The sequence below is a fragment of the Megascapheus bottae genome, chromosome 29 (assembly GCF_031878675.1).
Source record: "Megascapheus bottae isolate mThoBot1 chromosome 29, mThoBot2.hap1, whole genome shotgun sequence".
NCBI lineage: Eukaryota > Metazoa > Chordata > Mammalia > Rodentia > Geomyidae > Megascapheus > Megascapheus bottae.
Window position 1 is genome coordinate 9,305,340 of NC_143537.1, and position 23,083 is coordinate 9,328,422.

Here is a 23,083-nt window from a genome sequence, read left to right on the forward strand (position 1 = left end):
TCGGGCTGGGAGTTTGGCCTAGTGGTAGAGTGCTTGCCTAGCATTCACGAAGACCTGGGTTCGATTCCTTGGTACCACATACATAGAAAAAAGCCAGAAGTGGTGCTGAGGCTCAAGTGGTAGAGCTCTATCCTTGAGAAAAGTCCAAGGACAGCACTCAGGCCCTGAGCTCAAGCCCAGGACTGGCAAAAAAAAAAAATCTTCGTTGTACAGTATTTTGGAATGTCCCTGATGACTGCAGGGGCCAGGCTGAGTTTGTTCAACATTCTGTTACAGTTAGTGGCTCTCTATGCACCGTAGCTCTCCCTCTTCCTACAGATCACTGTTACTTAACTGCCTGGGCACAGGTGAGGCGTGCAGGACAGCCAGAGCTTGTATTTAGGGGTCCTTTGTGCCTGTCCTGGCAAGTGCACAACACATGAAAACTTGGTCCTCCACATTAGCCTGAGGAGTGATAGCTAGTGTGCCTGTGTGAACTGGAAGCATGCACCACAGAGAAGCCCCAGCCTTGCATCCAAGGATTGCCTCTGAGCTGATGCTTTGCCAATTTCTTAAGAGGCGGGCTGGCTGTGCGTCCTGCACAAATACCAGTGGATCCCATGATCTCAGGTCCTCTCCTACCTTGCTGTGAAGCCAGGCTCTTAGCATGTGTCGAGTCCACACCTATGCAAGCTTGAGGCACTGTGGCTGAAAAAGACATGCTCATACCTGGGACAGCTGCTTGTGTAAGAGCCAAAACATTGGCTCTTCCTGAACTCTGAGAAGTGACAGCCAGGGGTGAAGATGGCCTTCAGAGGCAAGAGTAGCTGGATAGTAAATTTGGGAAGCATTGTGATGCCATTGACGTGATGCAGATACCTGCCTCAACTTGTGTGTGGGTGTGCCAGACCTGGTAGCTTACCCTTAGCTCTTCTAGCACCACTTGAACTACAGCTCCGCTTCCAGCTTTTTTAGTAGCTAATTGAAAATAATGCCTCATGGACTTTCCTGCCCTGGCTTTGAGCTGTGGTCTCAGCCTCCCAAATAGCTAGGATTACAGGTATGAACCTTTATACCCGCCTCTTCCCTCCACTTTTGCTCTCTGCCCTTTAGGGAGTCTGTCCCTGCACTTGGTCTCTTTGGGCCTTTATGGGTTTGCTGAATGGCAGATGGCACAGGGGAGAGAATCCATTTTCCATATCCCTCCCTCTCTTACCATGGACCTACAGCTTCTAATGAGCAGAGCTAGGCCCCCAGCAGCCTTCTTCCCAGTCCATTTGGCTTCCCATGAGGCTAACCCCAATTTCGGCATCCCTGCTGGCTTCCCTTTCTCCCTCTTCACAAAGCATCTGTACAATCAAGTTGGCTTCACTCACCCTGTCTTTATATACTCTTCTTTGGGCACAACCACTGCTTGCTTGTTTTTCAAAGATGAGTTGCAATTGGTAAATATTTTCACATCAGAACACCAACTGTGTCTCAGTATTCTCTACAAGAAGATAGTGATAAATGCCCCAGTCCCTGACAAGGCTTCTAAAGGCAGTCTGGGCAGGCCTTTGAGAGAGAGGAAGACTAGGAAACCTTGACCTGAAAGATTAGGAGCTTGCTGTTCAAAGACCCCAGAGGAAACTAATCCAGACAGAAAGGTAACAGACAAGGACCAGGAGGGGGTCAGTCTGCTTGTCTTGTTCAATACACTGAGGCTTCCACAACACTGAACAGATTATGAACTAATAGTAGGCAATGGGCAACTTATTTTTATGGTAGACATGAGTACTAATTTGTAGTATGCTGCTGGCCTCCTCCAAGTGCATAGTCAAGTTTAGCAGTACTTTTCAGATGGCTTACTGTACATGCTATAGATTTAGCTCAGGGTCAAGACTATAACCACCTAATTTAACCCCAGTGTAACCAAGTCCACAGCTACAAACTTGTGCTACCTTCTATTTTATTTCAGTCCATCCCACCTGGGTTCCAGGAGCAGGTGGAATGTATTAGCTAGGGGCAGGCAGCTCAGTAGGTTCAAGGGATAAGCCAGTCACGAAAAAGATGCAAGTGAGGCTAAAAGTGTGACTTAGTGGTAGGGCACCTGCATAGCATGGCCAAGAGGTCCTGGATTGATTGCTCAGTACCACACAAAGCTATTTTTTTTTTTAAAGATACAAACTCCCAAGACATTCATTCTAAAAGAATGAATGGCCTTGGTGATGCCCACATAGCAGTTATGGGGCCTTGAGGGCTTGTTTTGAATAGGACAGTAGTTACCTGGGATCTGTTTTATGATATAAATGTTGCTAGTCAAAGCCTTATCAAGCAGAAACCCTGGTCTGCCTTCCAGCTTTCCTCTCCTACCTAGACTTCCTAGATCCCTTCCTGGCAATGAGTTTCCTTTGATCCTCTAGATCCCAGCTGTGTCCCAGAGCTTTCCTGCCCTCAGCACGACGGTGGTAGATTCAATATGGCAACACATTATTTCTGGCCTAGTTGTTTATTTCTCCCATTAGAGAAATTACTATGCCGCATCATTTTGTCTTGCTGTCTTCAAAACTCTTCCCCAGATCTGGAAAGAAAGACTTCTGTTCCCAGCGCTCATGCCTAGCACGAAATAAAGGGCGAGAGAATTAAGATTCTAGGAGACCTTGCTCTGCTCCATCTCCATCCTCCTGGACTCAATGCGGATGCTTGGCGGCCTTTGGCCACCAGACGGCGCTACGCCGCCGCCCTGGGATGGAGCTCACCAAGTTTTCCACCCGCTTTAAAGTTAAGTTTTGAACTTCTATGAAAAAGTATCCGGAAGGTTAATTCACAAGTATTTGGGGGTGGTGAAGGGATGTCTCCAAAGCCAGAGGTGATTTAACGTGGTGGGGGGGGGGGGAAGCACAGAAGCTGCACCGGGTCCCTCGGTGCGTCCTGGACCCCCAGGGATCCCAGTGGGCTGGGCTGGCGGGGGTGTGGGGGACTCGCGAGGGGATGGTGCAGCCCACCCCGAGGATGGAGGGGCGTGGACAGGGTGTGGGGGGGTCCCCGGGAGCGCGCGGGGCGGCGCGGGGGAGGGGGACGATTCCCCTCCACCCCCGTGGCGGGCCGGCCGGGCCGCTCCTCCCCTGGGTGGGTCCCGGGCTCCTTTTCGGGGCCGGGAGATTTGCATAGAGGAAACTGGCCGCGGTGGTGGCCGAGGTGGGGAGGCGGCGGCGAGGGGGGCGTGCGCGCCGCGATCCTCGGTGGTGGCTGCTGCTGCTGCTGCTGCTGCGAGGCTGAGTCCCCGCTTCCCGGCGGACGCGGCATCCGCGCGCGGACCATGAGCCCTGGGGAGCGCACGGGCGCCGGCGGCGTGGACGACGACGCGAGGAAGGGCGGCCCGGCGGGGGGCGCCGGGGGGCGGCCCGCCACGGCGGCGGCGGCGGGGAGCGCGCTGTGCCTGCTGCTGTCGGTGGGCTCGGCCGCCGCCTGTCTGCTGCTGGGGGTCCAGGCGGCCGCGCTGCAGGGCCGGGTGGCGGCGCTCGAGGAGGAGCGCGAGCTGCTGCGGCGCTCGGGGCCACCGCCGCCGGGTGCCCCGGACGCCTGGGCCGAGCCGCACCTGGAGCGTCTGCTGCGCGAGGTGAGGGGCGCGCGCGCGCGCGGGGGGCTCCCGTGGGTCGGGCTCGGGGGACGGAGGCGGGGTCCGCGCACACGGGGGGGGCGGTGGCGAGGGGGGTCCAGCCGGGGCTGACTCCCCTTTCCTCTCCCCGGATCGGAGCGTCTCTCCGGGCTGTGCGCGCACCACGGCGGGGCTGGGGATTGGGGGGGGGGGGGTGCGGTTCCGGGATGGAGACTCAGCCAGGAGGGGCACTCTGAGTCCTGCAATGGGGGTGAGGGGGGCAGCTGCAAGGACACAGCGACAGTCCTGGGAGCCAGGAGTCCGGGCTGCGTGACACTCATCCCAGGATCCCGCGTGGAGGGAGGCCGTCCACAGACCCCAGGGCCTGGACCCGCCCAGCCCCCGGGGGGCTCAGGGACGTTTGTTAGGAAGCAGCTCCAGCCCCCAGGCAGCTCAGGCTAAGTGGCCCATGCAGGGCAATCCCAGGTGGGTGAAGGGGGACGAGGACGAGTTTGGGAAGATAAGGGGAAAGACAAAGAGTCAGGGCCCGGCGCCTGGATCCTGGTTTCTGTCTGGGAGGCAGGGGTGCTGCACCCTCCTGGTTCTGCTGCCTCTGAACCATAGTCGTTGTCCTCCTCCTATCCCTGTGTGTGTGTGCCTGTATGAGGGCTTGAACTCAGGGCCTCATGTTCTTGTTTAATCTTTTCCCTCACAGCTGGTGCCTCCAGTTCCTTCCTTCCTTCCTTCTCCTCTTGATGGGGATGACAAAGGGAAAGCTGAGAGCCCAGAGGTTTTCAGTTTCTAATCTGCTGCATTCTTCCACATGCCACCCCAAGGCTCACCAGGGCTCAGTGTCTGCATTTAAAGCAGCTCCTTTCCCTGACTCCTGTGGGAGTCAGAGCTGACTCAGTACCTTTGAGACCCTGGGGGTGGGGGGTGTCTGCCATGTTAGGTGCCCCTGATGAGACATCTCCTTTCCCAGGGCACCAAGTGGGTCCTGCTAGCTACAGTTCATTTTCTTATAAATGCCACTGGATGGGGAATGTGCACAACTGGCAGAGAGGAGAAGGTGTGGGAGGCGGGTAATGAGCTCTAAATGGATGTGTAGATACTTTTTCCAACTGACTAGATTCTGGACAAATACATACTGAGCTGAATGTCTCATAGGAAGAGCGTGTTGGGCTTGAGTACATTTTCCAGTTCCGAAATTGGAGCCGAGAAAGTTGTGGGTTGGGCGCCTGCAGTTTGTCCTCTGCCCAACTAACCCATTTTTGGAGTATCAGAGGCAGAGACCGTGTCCAAATTAAAGAAAAGAAATTCTTGCCAACTACATACACAACTTTCATGTCAGGAGAGAAAAAAAATAATAATAAATGAGCCAACAAAAGCCACGGTTGATAGGAGACCTCCTCTCCCTGTTCCCTTGGGGAAAGCATTGACATAAATTTTTCTGAGACTGGCTGCTGTGCCTGATAATATAAGAAGCTACAGAAGCTACAGAAAAAAAAAAGAATATTCATGCCATCCCAAGGTTGTCAAAAACCCTTCCTGTGGCACCAAAGGGAAGACATGGATTTTTTTTTTAAGGTAAAAAAAAAAATCAGACTTTTCTACAATAGGAAACACCTGACCTTTTGCTTTGAAAGTGCTTTAAATAGACTGCTTCATTCATCCATCCCTCCATGTTTATACTTCTCGTTAGTGACGTACAAAAACCTTAGACTTTATAGTACAAAGCTTTCATACTACATTTAAAAAAGTTTAATGCAAGAATTAATGAAATATTTAGCTGTATTCAACAGAGGAGACCACTGCTAGTTTCAATGGATTTATTGTTGTTGCTGGCCTTCTGTTGTCCAGACCAATCAGTGTGAAACCAACAAAGGCCCAGAGACTCAGATAAAATACAAGTGCTTTCCTTCCCTCCCGTCAACTGTGAGTATTGGTTATTGTCAAGCCAGGAACCAAATGGAACCTTTCCAGCCTCTGGGGTAGTCAGCTCTCAGCCATCTATTTTAATAACGATCCTTATTTTTAAATCCCCTGTACAACTGGATGTGGGGAGCAAATCATGGCTGAATTTGTTTTCGTTGACATTTCCTGGCTCCTAAACCAACAAAAAAGTTTCCTTCCAATTACTTCCTGGCATGATCACTTTTCTCTTCTCCACTCTTTTCTTGCCTGTAAACCATTTATTTTTAATGCCATAGTTTGGGAGAGCTCTATAATAATAGTAACATTTAGAACAAGCCAACTGTTGGGGTGTTCCTGTGAAAACATTTTTGGAATTGTTGAATTGGCTTGAAGGTTTGAGGCATGGCTGGCTCCTGAAGTTGGGGACTGTTCAAACTGGAGGTAGACCAGGAGAGCGGCATGGCAGTTGCTTCTTTTTGTTGTTGTTGTTCTTTCTCTTTGTCCTCCCCCTTCTCGTTTTTTGTTATGCTGGACCTGGGGCTTGAACTCGGGAACTGGGTGCTGTCTCTGAGCTTATTTCATTGAAGGCTGGTGCTCTACTACTTGAGTTACAGCTCTACTTCTGGCTTGTTGGTGGTTAATTAGAGATAAGAGTTTCATGGACTTTTATGCTGTACTGTTTTTGAACCATGATCTCAGCCTGCCAAGTAAGCATAAGCCACCAGTCCTCAGCCTTGGACATTTCTCAAGGCTAGAGCTCTACCACTTGAGCCACAGCACCACTTCCAGCTTTTTTCTATGTATGTGGTATGGAGGAATGGAACCTGGGTCTTTGTGCATGCTAGGCAAGCACGCCACCCCTAGGCCAAACTCCCGGCCCCTCCTCCTCCTTTTTAGCAGACAGAGCAAGTTTATGTGAAAGAAAAGGAAAAGCATCAAATGGAAAATCGTGGCTCTCCCTGGAAAGGGACCTGAACAGCTGAGTGCCGTGGAGTCCCCTGGGAACCTCCCACATCTCCTTTCCTAGGCTTTGGGCTGATGGCTCTCCCATAGGCCACCTTGGCTCTTTTCTCGGTTGAACAGGCACCCCAAGCATTAGAGGAAGACATGCTGAAGTGCAAACCCAGGAGAAGCAGCTTTGGGGCAGGAATCCAGGGCACTGTGGGAGGAAGCAGCCCCTGAGAGAGGACCAAGGCATTGTGGGAGGAAGCGGCCCCTGAGAGAGGACCAAGGCATTGTGGGAGGAAGCGGCCCCTGAGAGAGGACCAAGGCATTGTGGGAGGAAGCGGCCCCTGAGAGAGGACCAAGGCATTGTGGGGGGAAGCGGCCCCTGAGAGAGGACCAAGGCATTGTGGGGGGAAGCGGCCCCTGAGAGAGGACCAAGGCATTGTGGGGGGAAGCGGCCCCTGAGAGAGGACCAAGGCATTGTGGGGGGAAGCGGCCCCTGAGAGAGGACCAAGGCATTGTGGGGGGAAGCGGCCCCTGAGAGAGGACCAAGGCATTGTGGGGGGAAGCGGCCCCTGAGAGAGGACCAAGGCATTGTGGGAGGAAGCGGCCCCTGAGAGAGGACCAAGGCATTGTGGGAAGGAGCAGCACTTGAGCAGTAACCCAAGGCATTGTGGGAAGAAGCAGCACTTGAGCGGGAGCCCAGGACATTGTGAGGAAAAGTATTCAGCCCTAACCCCAGGGTACTGTGGGAAGAAGTACTTAGACCAGAGCTCCGGGCAGTATGTGATTGGAAGCATTGGGTCGGGAACCCCAAGCAGTGCAGGAAGACGCAGTCATGTTGGAACGCAGGGAATCATGGGAAGAGGAAGGGTCTGGGTCGGAACCTAAGGCACTGGGATCAAGAAGCGCCATGATGAGCCACATAGCATCTGATCCGGGTAAGGGACACCGTCTTTTATTCCTGTCTACCCTGGCCGTGCTGCGTCCATGCTATCCTCCATGCGCTTCAGCCTCTGGAAGGCAGCTTCTTCCTTTCTAACATGGTTGTCATAATGACGTGTAAGATACAGGAAAGAAGTGCCTACAGAGGAAAAATTTAGGCTGGTGCTAGGCTTTGGATATGGTTTGCCCTTGTCCCTGCCAAGGGTTCAAGCTTTGGAAGTTTAGACTCCAAGACGGTGGAATTGTATGTGGACCTTTAAGGAGAGGAGCATAGTGCAGGGGGGTTTGTTTCTATTTGTTGTTGTTGTGGGGCTTTGGGCCTGGGCAGTGTCCCTGAGCTCTTCAGCTCAAGGTTACTACTCTACCCCTGGAGCTACAGCGCCATGTCCGTTTTTCTGGTGGTTAATTGGAGATAAGAGTCTCACAGAAATTAGTGCCAGGGCCGGCTTTGAACTGTGATCCTTAGATCTCAAGCCTACTGAGTAGCTAGGATGACAGGCACGGAGCCACTGCGCCCAGCAAGTACAGGGACTTTGGATCAGTTATGGACATACTCTTGAAAGGAATTGTGGAACTCCAGGTCTGCTCTGGCTTCCAGTTTAAAAATTTTATTTATTTATTCATTTATTTTCAGTTGTAGGGCTTGAATTCTGGGTCTGGGCCTCAGCACTGTTCCTGAACTCTTCCACTCACAGCTACAGTTCTGCCATTTGAGCCATAGTGCTACTTCCGTTTTTCTGGTGGTTAACTGGAGATAAGAGTCTCATGGACTTTATGCCTGGCCTGGCTTTGAACCGTGATCCTCAGATCTCAGTCTCCTGAGTAGCTAGGATTATAGGCGTGAGCCACTGGCTCACCAGGATCTGGCTTCCTGTTTTGCACTGTGATTTTTTTTTTTTTTGGTATTGTGGCCTTGAGTAGAGGCCAGAGCAATGGGGCCTTCTGGTCTTGGATTTTCAGCCTGTAAAACCATGAGCTAAATAAATGTCTCTTCAGTGCAGGAAAACAAAAAGCCTGTCTCTGATATTTCATTATAGTAATGAAAAACAGACCAGTATAGTCAGGTAATTGGCTTTTTTTGGTGGGAGGTAACGGGATGAATTATCTCACATCATAAGAGAAGTGCAGAAGACAGCCAGCAGACACTGGGTTAGTTCAGTGACTTTATGGCCCCTGGGTGTCAGACAACTTTGTAAGATCTTGTGAAAGATGATGATATGGCTGCAAATATTCACATTCCCCCAGCATGGGGGGAAAGACAGCAAAATGAGCTGTCTCTTTTAGGGGTGTCTTTATGTAAGCTTGGGAGAGAACTTCCTCAACTGCATTCAGCAGCATTCCCTTGTATTCATCTGCCAGAATTAAGTCACATGGTCACCTCTACCCTTTCACTGCTGAGGGTGATGCAGACCAACAAGGAGGCTTCGGCCAATTTTGATTCACCCCCTGGGGGCTGGGCGCATTGCCACCAGACTAGAATCAGGTCTTTGTTAGGAGGGAAGGCTGGGAAATGGCCACCGTGTAATAACTCACATCGTCAGTCAGGTGCCAGAGAGTTTCATGCTATCAAGAAACACAAGAATGGAATGGGGGCAGTTAACTGCTGGACTCTCACAGTCTTCACGCCCATGTTCTCTTTCCACATTGCAGTTTCCCCAGCTCCACACTTGAGAACTGTCCAACCATGAGACTGCTGGTTCTTAAGTCCCTGCTGTCCACATCCGGCTCTGTTTCCAGCCTGAGCAGAAGGGGGGAGTTGCTGTGTTTGAGATTCGCTGCATAAGCCTGTTCTTTGCAGTTGGATTAGTTAATTTTCTGTTACCATAATGATATCAGAGGCTAGATCATTTATAAAGAAAACAGGCTTGTTTTGCTCATAGTTTGGGAGTTGAAAAGCCCAAATAGCCTGCCACTGGCTCTGGTGAACACCCCCTGGCTACCTCACAGCATGACAAGGTGGCATGACAATGGCAGGAGCAGGTGCAGGAGAAAACAAACCATCACATGGTGAAGTGAGAAACTGGAGTGGAGGCCTCATAAGATACAATCTGTTCCAAGGACAAGACCTTTAATGACTTGAGGACTTCCCACTATTTATTGCTCAGTGGCTGAGTGCTTACCTGGGTGCAAGAGGTCCACTTAAAAGGTCAGATATGCCCAGTGTTCCTCAGTGTGACCCTCCTGTTCAACCTAGAACAGCATTCATGACCCCAGGTTGGGCCACCCACCCCTGGATTCCATTCCCCTGCTCTGCTTCTTGGGGAGAGTTCTCAGGAGGAGGTACGATGTTCATCTGGTCTATATCAGGAAACTATATGGCCTCCTGAGCACCAGGGACCTGTGACCAGGAGGTGCATGTGTCTAAGGGCTTCCACAGCCTCGCCTGGCACAACCTGCCATAGGGTTTGGGGGGAATTGGTGTTAGAAAGAAGATACTCGTTGGGGTGAAGGGGAAGCCTCAGGATGAGAAATCTGAAGTCACCGAGGTCTTCTGGGTAGGTAGCAGAGATGATTGTCCTACCTCTCTGTCCTCTGGATGTGGGGCTGACCTTGTTCATGGGAGCTGTGACTCTGGGTAGAGAAGGAAGGGCTAGACAGGATTGCTGCTTCATCCTGCAGAGTCCAGCTCTGTCATAGGAAAATAGTGCCCCAGCACCTGATTCCATGACATTAGGAAAATGTGGCAAAACCAACCTTGTCTGGTGACATCAAGACCAGAATAGGGACACTGCAGTGACATTTCACAGAGGTTGAGTACAGCACTGAATTCACAGCCAAGGAACAGGCGAAAGGTCAATGGATGGGAAATGAAAAAAGGACATCTGGAGCAACAGGGATTCTGGCTAAATGGACGCAACAGGAACCTTGCAGAAGACAAGCCAGGCATTAGATAGCACCTGGGAAGTTGTGCTTGCTTGCTTCTTTCTTTCTTTCTTTCTTTCTTTCTTTCTTTCTTTCTTTCTTTCTTTCTTTGCCATTTCTTTGCCAATACTGAGACTTGAACTCAGGATCAGGCTCCTCTTCCATCTTCCTTAGCTTTTTCCGCTCAAGGCTGTCATTCCCCCACTTGAGCCATAACTCCACATCCAGGTTTTTTGCTGGTTAATAAGAGTTTCACAGACTTTTCTGCCTGAGCTAGCATTGAATCATGATCCTTAGCTCTCAGTCTTCTGAGTGGCTAGGATTGTAAGTGTGAGCCACTAGTGCCTGGCTGGTGTTTTGTTTTGTTTCTTCCAGCCGTGGAGGTTGAAATCAGGACCTCCAAAGACTCCTACCAGTTAAGCCACAACTCCGATCCTTTTTGTGTTTAGTTTGTTTTCCAAATAGGATCTTGTGCTAACTTTCCCTTTCCTCCTGTCTCTGCTCTCCTGAGTAGCTGGAATAACTGAGGTGCACCACCACACCGGACCTCCCCAGAATATACTCAAACTGTGGTTGGTTGAATCAGTAGACCCAGAACCACAGAGAGCCAACTATGTTGGGGAATAGCAGAGTGCCTTGGCTGCCCTCCTTGCTTCTTTCTTTCTATATAGTATTCTAAATGTATTATGCTTTAACACAGTGAATGGTATTGATGATCCCACCACTCCAAAACAAGGAATAATTGGACATTTGCACAATCTATGGACAGATTGACACATTACTAATTTTACCAACAGGATGAATGCTATCTATATTGTGTTTTGATGTTTTATACTTTACCTTTAAAAAAAAAAGACTTTTTTTTTTTTTTTGCCAGTCCTGGGCTTGAGCTCAGGGCCCGAGCACTGTCCTTGGACTTTCTTAAGGCTAGAGTTCTACCGCTTGAGCCTCAGTACCACTTCTGACTTTTTTCTACGTAAGTGGTATGGAGGAATCAAACCCATGTCTTTGTGCATGCTAGGCAAGCACTCTACCACTAGGCCAAACTCCCAGCCCAGGGAAAAAAAAGACATTTTTTCCCAAGTGATATATGATCTTTACAGTCATATAAAGATAGCACATAGCATTCAATCCAGCAAACCTGTATCCAGCGATCACTGTGGCATTTAAGCCTCTGCTTTTGCTGCTAGTACAGATGTGGCACTGGCTTTGGAGATGTGGGGAAAGTCTCCAACATCTGCTTTTCTTTGGAATGTGGAGTAAGTAATATTAGAGCATCCAGCCGTAGCTGTTGAATTTCTCCTCTTGTGATCTTCTAAAACTATTGCATTAATGTGAGCCTAGCTTCAACTTTGATGACATGCAAAGCTGAAGATTTAATTCATCAAATATTGTTGTTGTTGTTGAATTTGTCATTGTTGAAAGCAAAAAGAACTTTCTGATAAGGAAAAGTCCCATTCTGAAAGAGAAAAAGTAAAGATTTTGCCCCAAATCAAGCTCGTTTGGTGGCTCAGCCATGAGGCCTCTCTGGAGCAGTGCTGGCTGGTGCCAGCCCCAGCCCCAGGTGGGACTGGTGAGCACTCTGACTTTGAATTCTGTGAATGATTGGAACTGGATTCTAGAATGTTCTCTGAGGCCACACACATTTTCTAGCCCTTGCTTCGTTCACTTTTCCCCATATGGAAAGTCAGAATTCATCTTCAATTGTTAACATAAACACTTAGAAAACATCTCTGCCTCATGTCCGGAAACATACATATTTCTGGACTTAGCACGAAGTCATTAGGAGGGAAAAAAAATAGGTTTGCAGATGGAATTTGAAAGAAAGTCACGTTAGGGTTTCCCTAGAGGCAGTGGAGAAGATAACTTGGGGTGGGGGAGGGGAATGTGTATGTTGCATGTGTATTGTTATTTATTATTACTATTATTATTATTATTATTATTATTATTATTTTGCCAGTCCTAAGGCTTGAACTCTGGGCCTGGGCATTGTCCCAGAGCTTTTGTGCTCAAGGCTACTGCTCTGTCACTTGAGCCCCAGCTCAAGTTTTTTGTGGTTAGAGATAAGAATCTCATGGACTTTTCTGCCCCAGGCTAGCTTTGAACCTGGATCCTCAAATCTCAACCTCTTGAGTAGCTAGTATTACAGGCTCTGGTGCCGAGTCCCTGCATTTGTCTTTTTAAAATTTTATTTTTTGTAATTCTGAGGCTAGACTGCATTTGGATTCAGCGCTGTGCTCCTGAGCCCAGCTCACAGGGCCTTTCTCATGCCCCTCTTGGCAGGCAGGTGGATTCTCATGTCTGTCCTCCAGCCTGGATAAAAACTAATGAGGGGGACCAGGAGTTTGGCCTAGTGGTAGAGTGCTTGCCTAGCAAGCACGAAGGCCTGGGTTTGGTTCCTCGGTACCACTCACATAGAAAAAGCCAGAAGTGGTGCTGTGGCTCAAATGGTAACGTTCTAGCCTTGAGAAAAAAAGTCCAAGGACAGTGCTCAGGCCTTGAGTTCAAGCCCCAGGACTGGAAAAAGAAGAAGAAGAAGAAGAAGAAGAAGAAGAAGAAGAAGAAGAAGAAGAAGAAGCAGCAGCAGCAGCAGCAGCAGCAGCAGCAGCAGCAGCAGCAGCAGCAGCTAGTGAGACCGCATTGCAACCAATAAGCTGGCATAGTAACTCATACCTGTCATCCTAGCTGCATATTTAGGCATAGATAGTAAGATGGTGGTTTGAGGCCAGACTCAGCCTTGAACAGGACAACAGACTCTCAGGATAAAGAATCTTTTTTTGTTTGATTTTGCTGTGTAGCCCAGGCTGGCCTTAAATGGGGGACCCTCCTGCCCCAGCCTCCTGAGTGGTAGAATTACAGATTCTTTAGCCCTGAGAGTCTGTTGTCCTATTCAAGGCTACTTGCAAAAACTCAGGCAAAAATATGAGTTAATAGGAAAAGAAGCTAGAGGTTTGGCTCAAGTGATAGAGTATTTTTCTAGCAAGTACAAGGTTCTATGTTCAAATCGTAGTACCACTTATAAGAAAGTAATATGTTTTGGTTGTTGAAGGAAGGCCAATACAGAATTAGCTTCATCATCCTTTTTTGTTTGTTTGAGCAGAATGAGATTTCCCACTTAAAATTAAAATTTTCATATTTATGACCAAAATAAAAGTCAGACTATTCATGAAAATAATTATTTGTATTTGTTATTATGAAAGGATATACCGACGCCTCATCAATTTGCTTTAATTAAGAAGCTAGTTAGTCTGTTTTTATGATTTATGAAAAATGACATAGATACCCCTAGATGATTGTGATTAATCTAGCAAATTAGAGGCTTCACACATCTGCTTCCATTCATGCTGGTTAAAAAAAAAAAAAAGATTTAGTTAGTTTCCTGATGTAGTCATGAAATCCAGGGCACCAGGCGGGGCAGGGATGCTTTCAAACTTCTTTAAGACTGAATTTGTTTTCAATTTTGAGTTGTGAAACAAATCATAAAGCAATTATAATGGATTCCCATGTTTTTATTTTTTTATTTTACTTTTTTGGGGGCGAGTCAGTTGTGGGACTTGAACTCTAGGCCCGGGTACTGTCCCTGAGCCCTTCAGCTCAAGGCCTATGGCCCTATCCCTTCAGCCACAGCTCAAGGTTTTCTGGTGGTTAATTGGAGGTAAGAGTCTCATGGACTTTTATGCCCAAGCTGGCTAAGTAGCTAGCATTACAGACACAAGCCATCGACACCTGTTTGTTTTAATTTTATTTATTTTAATTTTTTGTGCCAGTACTGCAGCCTCAACTCAGGGCCTTGTGCCCTTGCTTAAGCTTTTTCTATCAAGGCTGGAGCTCTGCCACTTGAGTCATACCTCATCTTCTGAATGTTTTGGTGGTTAATTGGAGATAAGAGTCTCAAAGACTTGCCTGCCCAGGCTGGCTTCAAATATTGATCCTCAGATCTCATTCTTCTCCTGGGTTGCTAGGATCACAGATGTGAATCACCAGTGCTTATTCTAGTATTTTTAAGCAATTTAAATAAAAGCTTTGGTCCACCAGAAAGGACCATCACACAGAAAGCAGGGCTGTTCATTTTTTTTTTGTTTGCTGCAACTCTCTACTCCATCTTGGTTTTCAGCCTGGCTCTGGTGCCATGTAACAAAGGGTCAGTTCCCAAGATGGCAGCCAGAACTTGAGTGTATGGCATGGGCCAGTGTGAGTATGTGTGTGCAGGTGAGAGTGCCCGCCTATGTACATATATGCCATTATGTGAATATATGGATGATTACTTGAGCATACAAGTGTTTACATGTATGAGGGCCAGCAATTTGCAAAAGTATGAGCACATTTGCACATGCAAACACATGTGTAAGAATGCACATGTGTGCATACATGTGCATTGGTGTGTGGTATAAACCCAAATGCCTGTATGCATATGACTAAGCACTTGTCCACATGTGGATATGAATATACTTGTGTTTGAGTGTGCATACATGAGTGTGCAGATGCATGTGAGTGTGTACATGGATATGTCCATGAATGCCTGCTTGCATGCATGTGAGCAATGGTGCATGTGTACATGCTCATTTACATATGCAAACACACATGTGCTAGCACACACAGTGAGCTCTGTAGGAGTCAGGGTGAGACTTTGTAGTCAGTCTCTTTATTGTCTCACCATGGAAGTTTCTCTCCCCATTTCCCCTGAAGGCTGACCTTCATGGCTGACACAGTGGTTGGAAGATCTGGCTTGAATCTGGGTCTGTGAGTAAATCCATCAGCCAACTGGCTGGCTTTTCTAAAGGTCATCTTAGTGTCTGCCTCAGCCTCATGGAGCTTCTGGAAAGGTAAAGTTTTGGTGAAAACTTCCTGGGTCTGCCTGGGCAAAAAAAATGGCAGAGCTACAGGTTCCCTGACCTATGCTGTGCCTTGTTAATCCTGGCAGAAGCCTGCTAGCATCCGTGCAGAGGGACCATGTTGGGACAGATCATCTACCTTCTTCCCAGCCCCAAGCCTGGTCTTGAAAGACAGGAGCCTGGCAGTCCTGCCTGTGATGTCATGGGCTTCTTCATGTCCTATCAACTCTCCCTCAGAGGTGTGTGTGTGTGTGTGTGTGTGTGTGTGTGTGTGTGTGTGTGTATTGGGCCTGAGTATTATCCTTTAGCGTTTTTGCTCTACCATCTGAGCCACAGTTCTACTTCTGGATTTTTAGTTTCTAATTGGAGATAAGAGTCCCACAGACTTTTCTTGCTCAGTCTGGCTTTGAACCATTGTCTTTGTACCTCAGTCTCTTGAGTGGGTAGGGTTATAAGTTGAGGGCCACTGGTGTCCAGCTCAACTATAGTTCTGCATATTCTGAACACTCTGTCGGTACCAAAAGTTGAAGCTTCCCCATGTCATCTCTATAGTGTGGAATTTGCAAAGAAATCTACACAGCTCCTCCCTGTGCATCTTCTCTAGATGATGGTAATCCTGACAACAATGGGAATAGTTTTACAGTAGGGTTTGGTATTGCTAAGAAACAAAACCTGTAAAAAGACATTCTTGCTAGGCTGCAAGTGAATTCATAGACAGGGAAGCCACTGATTTGCTGTCTGAGTCATGCTCCTCTATTCCAGCCTCAGCTGAGTCTATCCACCTCCTTCTTCCCCCCTTCTCTCCTCATTCAGCCCAGCACTCTGGCCCTCTACCTTCTCAGAGTCCCTGCTCTTCTGTCCCCATTAAGTATGGAGTAGGAGCAAATGAATCTTGAATGAGGTGTCTATGAGATCTCATCAATATTAGTGTGCAGCGCTACCATATGAGATACACAGTCTGGGTGGCTTGAATAACAGAAATCTGTTCTGCCCAAGCTGCAGGGACTGCAAGTCCACTAACTCAGTGCTTGCTGACAGGGTTGGTTTCTTCTAAGGCCTCTCTTGATTGGCACATGGCTGCCTTCTTGCTGTGTCCCGGTGTGATCTTGCCTCTGTTGCATGCCTCTGTTGCATCTGAGTGTCTGTCTGTCTGTCTGTCTGTCTGTCTCTCTCTCTCTCTCTCTCTCTCTCTCTCTCTCTCTCTCTCTCTCTCTCTCTTGTCAGTTGTTGGGGAGCTTGAACTGAGGCCTGGGTGCTTGTTCTTGAGCTACAGCACCATTTCCATTTTTCTGATGGTTAATTGGAGATAAGAATGTCATGGACTTTCCTGCCCTGTCTGGCTTCAAACCATGATCCTCAGATCTCAATCTCCTGAGTAGCCAGGATTACAGGCATAAGCCACCAGTGCCTGCCCCTGGTCTCTCTTTGAGGACGGCAGTCCTGCAGCTAGGACCTCTCATAGGACTGGATTTTTATCTTAATTATTGCTGTTTCCAAACCCAACCTAGTTTGAGTCACAGTCAGGACTTCAGCAAATGACTGAGCTTTTCAGGGGGTACATTAGTCCATCATGTTCTCCAGTTCAGGCTTCACATGGTAGGGAAAATTCTACGCACTATAGTTACAACCAGGAGAGGAGGTCCAGGGATTTCATCAGAGCTGACAGCAGCTGGGCCTTTGGAGAAAGCCCTGTGTGTGTTATGGGCAAGGCTTGTCCCCACTACAGCAAGAACTAGGGTGAAAACTGCCCCTTTCTCCACAGTGGGACTGTTGATCAGATTTCTTTCTGTCAAACCAGCATGGCGAACTCTAGCAGGCAGCTTCTGACGGGAAGTGACAGAGGCCTTTGGAAAATAATGACTAGGAACATGAATGGATGACTGAAGAATCACATTTTGTTTGTAGAATAACCCTTTCAAAACAATGTATGTCAAGACCCTTCAGGAAATCTGTGTGCTGATGTGGTTTGGAAGAGAGACACTCAGCAGGCTGATGGGAGTCACTGATTAAACCCACATTCCTTGGAGAAAAGTTGCCAAGTGCCTGGCTAGGCTGGATATGCTCACAGTTTGTCTTTGCCATGGGCCTGTGGAGAAAGTTGTTACCTGGCACCAAGGCGGTTGGGGAGCCTAAGGCTGAATGGAACCCCAGGATACTTGATTCATCTAATATGCAACCCTAAGACCCTGGGAAAGCTAAAAAGCAAAACAAAAACAAAAACAAAAAACAGACAGACAGACAGACACTTGGTAAACTTGACCTACACTGAACTCCACATAATTAAGCCATACAGCTTGATAAATGTTGACACCGTGTACATTTGCGGAACTTCCCACAATCTAGACAATGAACATAAATCTGCCACCCTGGGAAGTTTCTTTCAGCTTTCTTCCCTCCATCCCTCCCAGCCTGTGGCCACTGCTGTTGCATTAATATTATCTTTCAGCTTTTATAACCTTTGTTTCTGTGATGGTACTAAAGCTTAAACTTGGAGACTGAAAGCTATCTTTGAGCTTTCTAAGCTTAAGGTTAGTGTTCTATCACTCGAGTCACACCTCCACTTCCAGCTTTGTTATTGTTAATTGGAGAAGAGTCTCACAGACATTCCATCCAGGACTAGCTTTGATCTCAGTCTCCTGAATAGTTAGGATTACAAGTGTGAGCTACCTGTGGATTATAGATGTGAGCTACTTGTACCTCAGCTAAGTGATAGATTTTTTTTTAATCAAGTGGTTTTTCTTCTCATTACCTGGAGCCTAGTTATTTCTGTTGGAGTGCTAGGTATTTTTGAAATTTGTAGGTACTTTATCAAATTCATGACCCTGTGTGTATGATGTCACAGTTTAGTTACTTTGAAGTACAGCATGCAGCTTGCCCTGGGTATACAGTTACAGAGAGAAGTCATTAGGTGAATTTGTTTGCAATAGTCCAGGTCAATTTTGATTTTGACTGGGATCCATTCATTAGAGTTCATGCTTTCATGAGAGGTACAGACCTGTGGGTTTTGACAAATGGACAGTTAATGATGGCCTGTCAGGACACATGGTCCATCTCCTCCAGTCTCCCCCACCAACTCCTTATCCTCAACTCCTTCCACCCTCCCCACCTTTCCTAAATGCTTACTTCCTTTCTGTCATACAGTGTGGGAGGGCCTGGTTTCCATAGCAACTTCTATTACATTCATTTCTTTGTTTTTTTTTTTTTGGTAGACCTGAAAATTACTTGAAAGCAGAGATTGTTTTTGTGACTGGAGTTGACTGACACTAGTATTTGAGTTCATCCCTGAGCCCTCCATCTCTTAAGTATTATCCAATATCTGAATAGATATTTGATAGTTCCTTTTTTTCGGAAGAAATAGATATTAACTCTTGGAATGATACCTGCCACATTAGTCTTTTTTTTTTCTTTGTTTTTTGTTTTGTTTTTCAGTACCAGGTTTGAACTCAAGTCTCACAATGGCTGATCATGTAATCATCCTGGACCATAATCTTCCTACCCTTGCCTCACACATATCTGTGATTACAGGTGTATCATTGCACCTGCCTTACTGGTTGAGATGGGTATGCTTGGACTGGCCTCAAACTCCTGGCCATCAGTTTGGTCTAGTGGTAGAGTGCTTGCCTAGCATGCATGAAGACCCCGGTCCAATTCCTCAGTACCACATACATAGAAAAAAAAGCCAGAAGTGGTGCTGTGGCTCAAGTGGTAGAGCTGTAGCCTTGAGAAAGTCCAAGGACAGTGCTCAGGCCCTGAGCTCAAGCCCAGGACTGGCAAAAAAAAAAAGCAATCCACTCAATTATTGCCTCCAAAGTGCCTGTGATTATATAATCGAGCCACTATACCCAGCTCGAGTAGTCAGAGCTTAAGTAGCTAAGATTAGAATTCAGTACCTGAAGCCGCGGGCGTGATGGCTCACACCTGTAATCCTAGCTACTCAGGAGGCTGAGATCTGAGGATCAAGGTTCAAAGCCAGCCCCAGCACAAAAGGACCTGACACTCTTATCTCCATTTAACCTCTAGAAAACAGGAAAGTGGGGTTTGGCTCAAGGGTAGGGCAGTAGCCTTGAGCTGAAGAGCTCAGGGACAATGCCCAGGCACTGGGGTAGAGTGATAGCCTTGAGCTGAAGAGCTCTGGGACAGAGCTTAGGCTGAGTTAAAGCCCCATGACCCACAAAAACAAAACAAAACAAAAAAATCAGTTCCTGAGTAAGCTGGGACTATAGGTGTTTAACCACATTGGCTCAATCTTAATTCATTTGTTTTTCTTAAATGTTAATCAAAGTCGTTTGAAGATGTGAGCAGACATCTGAGGAGTGTCTGACAGTGCTCTAACCAGCCATTACTGAACTTATTTGATGGCATTTTGGAAACCTGGACTTTCCCTGATTCTTCCGTTTCCCTGAAGAACTGACTCCTCTCTTCCCCACAAAACTTCCAGATCTTTTTCTAGCTTCTGGACAGGAGCAGCCCCTCCCCCTCCTAGATGATTCTTTTCTTTCAGTAGAAACTCATCCTTTATTTACTTTTTGAGGAAAAGACTTGTTTGCATATGTAAAACCAGGGCCATGTTGTTTGCAGATGCTGGGGTCCTGCCAGATATTGAATATAAAATGGTTGAAGCTTTTAAATCATTTTACAAACCCGGACTCAATAGTTTCTTAATTTTGTTGTTGTTGTTGTTGTTGTTTAAAGAAAAGCCTAAAGATGCTGGGATTGGCTTTCCAATTTAGACATTTTGCTTAGAGTTCACAGTGGCCAAGTTTCAAAGCCACAGAGAGTGAGGGGCCAGGAGCTGGGAAAGACAAGATGATCAGGAGATAAAAGTACAGATCCATCACCAACTTGGAAAACAGAAATGTAGAAATGGAGCTAAAAATGACCAAACAACAACTCTTATTCCCAAGCTGAGCATTGGTGACTCATCCCAGAATTCCTAGTCTCTCAGAGAGCCCAGATATGAGGATCATAGTTCAAAGCCAGCCAGGACAAAAAGTCCATTGTTGCTGTGGTTGTTCATAGGACTTGAACTCTGTCCCTGAGTTCTTCAAGCTCAAGGCTACTGCCCTACCCCTTGAGCCACAGTGACTCTTTTGGTTTTCAGGTGGTTCATTGGAGATAAGAGTCTCATGGACTTTAGTGACTTAGATCTCAGCCTCCGGAGTAGCTAGGATCATAGGTGTGAGCCACCACGCCCAGCTTCCTTGGTGACTTTTATTTCCAATCAACCATCAAAAAGCCAGATGTAGAACTGCAAGTAGTAGAGATAGAGCACTAGCCTTGAACCAAAATTCCAAGGGAAAGTACCTGGCCCTGATTTCAAACACCCCAGTATTGGCACAAAAATTGTCTAATAAGAACTCCAGTAACGCAGTGCCACAGTAGCATAGTGGCCTTAAGGTCACCATTTCCTTCCCAGTCTCTTCTTTCAGTGTCAGCTGGGGGTAGCTTGGAAGCCATTGTGTTGCCTATCAGTGTTTGATAAAGCCCCGCCCCCCAAAGACAAAAGGGCAGGAAGTGATAGCCATGGTAAAAGATCATTGTTGACAGCACTGCATGCTTTTCTTTAAGTCAAGGAAATCACCAGATTCTTGTCCTGTCTAGCACTGATTGATCATAGTATCTTACACTAATCAACTGGCTGGAACGAGAAGGTTAGAGTCTTTTCCCAAGTCCATTCTGAAACCTGTTGTTTCCCAGTAAATATAGCTGGGGCAAAGACTGAGGTCAGAGGAGTGGCCATCCTGGACCTGTTTCCACACAGGCCTTCGCCTCAGGGGTCTCCGTCTGGCCCTTCAGGGCTTGGTGATGGGTAGGGTGCTTTGCTGTTAACATTTTTTTTTTGTCAGTCATGGTGCTTGGGCTCAGTGTCTGGCACTGTCCCTGACCTTCTTTTGCTCAAGGATAGTGCTCTACCACTTGAGCTACAGCACCACTTCTAGCTTTTTCTGTTTATGTGGTACTAAGGAATCAAACTCACGGCTTCTTGCATGCTAGACAAGCACTCTACCCCTGAGCCACATTCCCAGCCCTGCTATTTCTTTTTAAATGTGCTAGTGCTAAATCTTCCCTTTATCTTTTTCACTCCAGGCTAGTATTCCATTACTTGAGTCACACCTTCACACTTGAACTACCGCTTTTTGGTGGGTCATTGGAGATAAGTCTCTCAGGGCTTTCATGGCTGGGGGCTTTGGATCATGGCCCTCCAATCTCAGCCCGTTGAGTAACTCAGGCTCAGTATTGGAATACACCTCTCCCTCTACAGTGATTAAAAATTACTTCTTGAGGCCAGAAGTGTGGACTAGTGGTAGAGTGCTGGCCTCGCATGCATGAAGCCCTGGGCTCAATTCCTCGGTATCACATGTACAGAAAAAGCCGGGAGTGGTGCTGTGGCCCAAATGGTAGAGCACTAGCTTGAGCTGAAGAGCTTAGGGATAGCGCCCAGGCCCAGAGTTCAACCCCACAACTGACAAAAAGGAAAAAAAAATTGCTTCATAGCTCACTGATAGAGTATATGTGCTTATAATGTTTGAGGTTCTCCATCCTGAAATGACCCCTAAATAAAGTAAAACAAAATAACTTATGTATGCTTGCTAGGACTTAGCTCTGCCTGTTTTTTGGATGATGGACCAATCACTTTACTCCTACATGGGAGGATTATGAATAAATTCCATCTTGTATGCAAGCTTAGATCCCGTCGTGTATAAGTACAGACCTATAGTTGGGGCTGCCAAAATTGCTGGGCCTGGGGTGATAGCTCAAAGGTAGAACACAAATAGAGCATGTAAGAGGTCCTGGGTTGACTCCCCAGCATCATAAAACTTTCCCTAGGGGTCAAATGGAGCCTGAGAGTAACAGATTTGTCTCTAGGAGTTACCACTATATGTGTGCATGTGATTTTGGACTGTATTTCTGGGATAACTCTTCTCTTTCTTCTATCTAGTGCAGGGTTGGGAATGTGTATAGACTCCAGCTAAATTGCACTGAATCACATTATCCAGGCCAAGGATCCCCACTAGAATAAATATGATGTCATCAAGGGCAAACTAAATCAGGGCCCACTTGGGCATAACAGCATCTAAGGCCATGGGTTGGAAGAAGTCATGAGGCTCCTGAGGGGTTGATGGGGTGAACTTGTGACTCCAGAGAGCTGCCACAAGTGGGGGGTGCAGTTTTTATTTATCCTACCTGGCCTCTCAGATCACAACTCTGGCTATGCCTGGCTGGCTGGCAGGTTGCCCATTTGTTGTGTGTAACTCCTGGGGTTGTATTTAAACATGTTACAACACAGCACAAACCATCACCTCATCAGGCATTGTTTGAGGCTTATTTTTGCCTGTCCTCTCTTTAGAAAAATTACCTAATGACCTTTCCAGAAATGTTCTGGGGGGAAAAAATGGCACCACTATTAGAGATCATTCAGATTTGGCTTCAGCTTTTTGCTTGTTGTTTAGAGATAAGAGTCTCATGGGTTTTTCTGCCTGGGCTGACTTTGAACTGTGATCCTCAGATCTCAGCCTCCTAAGTAGCCAGGATTATAGATGTGAGCCATCAGCGCTCAGCAGATACTTTTTTTTTTTCCTCTAATTTTTCCAGTTGTGCCTTCCTGTATTCTGAAATTCATCCATATATGTTTTTTTTCTTCTTCCTTTCATTCTTGGTTCAGAAGTTGGATGGAATTGTCAAGGTCCGGACTGTTCGAGAAGCCCCGTCAGAGTGTGTCTGCCCCCCAGGTAAGCTAAGAGTTCTTTTCTTCAGTGACTTCTGGTGTCGGTGGGTGGGGCCCTTCTTCGTGCTCCCTGCTCATAGCTTCTCAAGTCATCTGTGGGCAAGAGGATGGTTTTATGTTTCAGCTGTAGCACTGAGTACTGTTACGGACTTTCTTCTCATTAGCTTGAGACTCCTTGAGCTGAACTGGCTTGAACTGGGAGAGGGACAAAGAAGAGATGGAGATGTTTTAGGATGGAGGCATTGGTTTTAACACTATAAGCAGAGTCTCTTCCATCTAGCTTGTTTGTTTCTTGTTATTTTT

General features: G+C 47.2%; 1 protein-coding gene across 1 annotated transcript in view; it reads left to right on the top strand.

Annotated features, from left to right (window-relative positions):
- The first annotated feature begins 3,155 nt into the window (after positions 1-3,155).
- Positions 3,156-23,083, top strand: part of Col23a1 (collagen type XXIII alpha 1 chain) — a 183,055-nt gene continuing 163,127 nt past the window's right edge. Inside the window, exons 1-2 of the mRNA XM_090321044.1 lie at positions 3,156-3,577; positions 22,718-22,784. Of these exons, the coding sequence (XP_090177170.1) occupies positions 3,278-3,577; positions 22,718-22,784 (367 nt within the window). The 5' untranslated portion in view covers positions 3,156-3,277. The remainder of the gene's footprint in view (positions 3,578-22,717; positions 22,785-23,083) is intronic.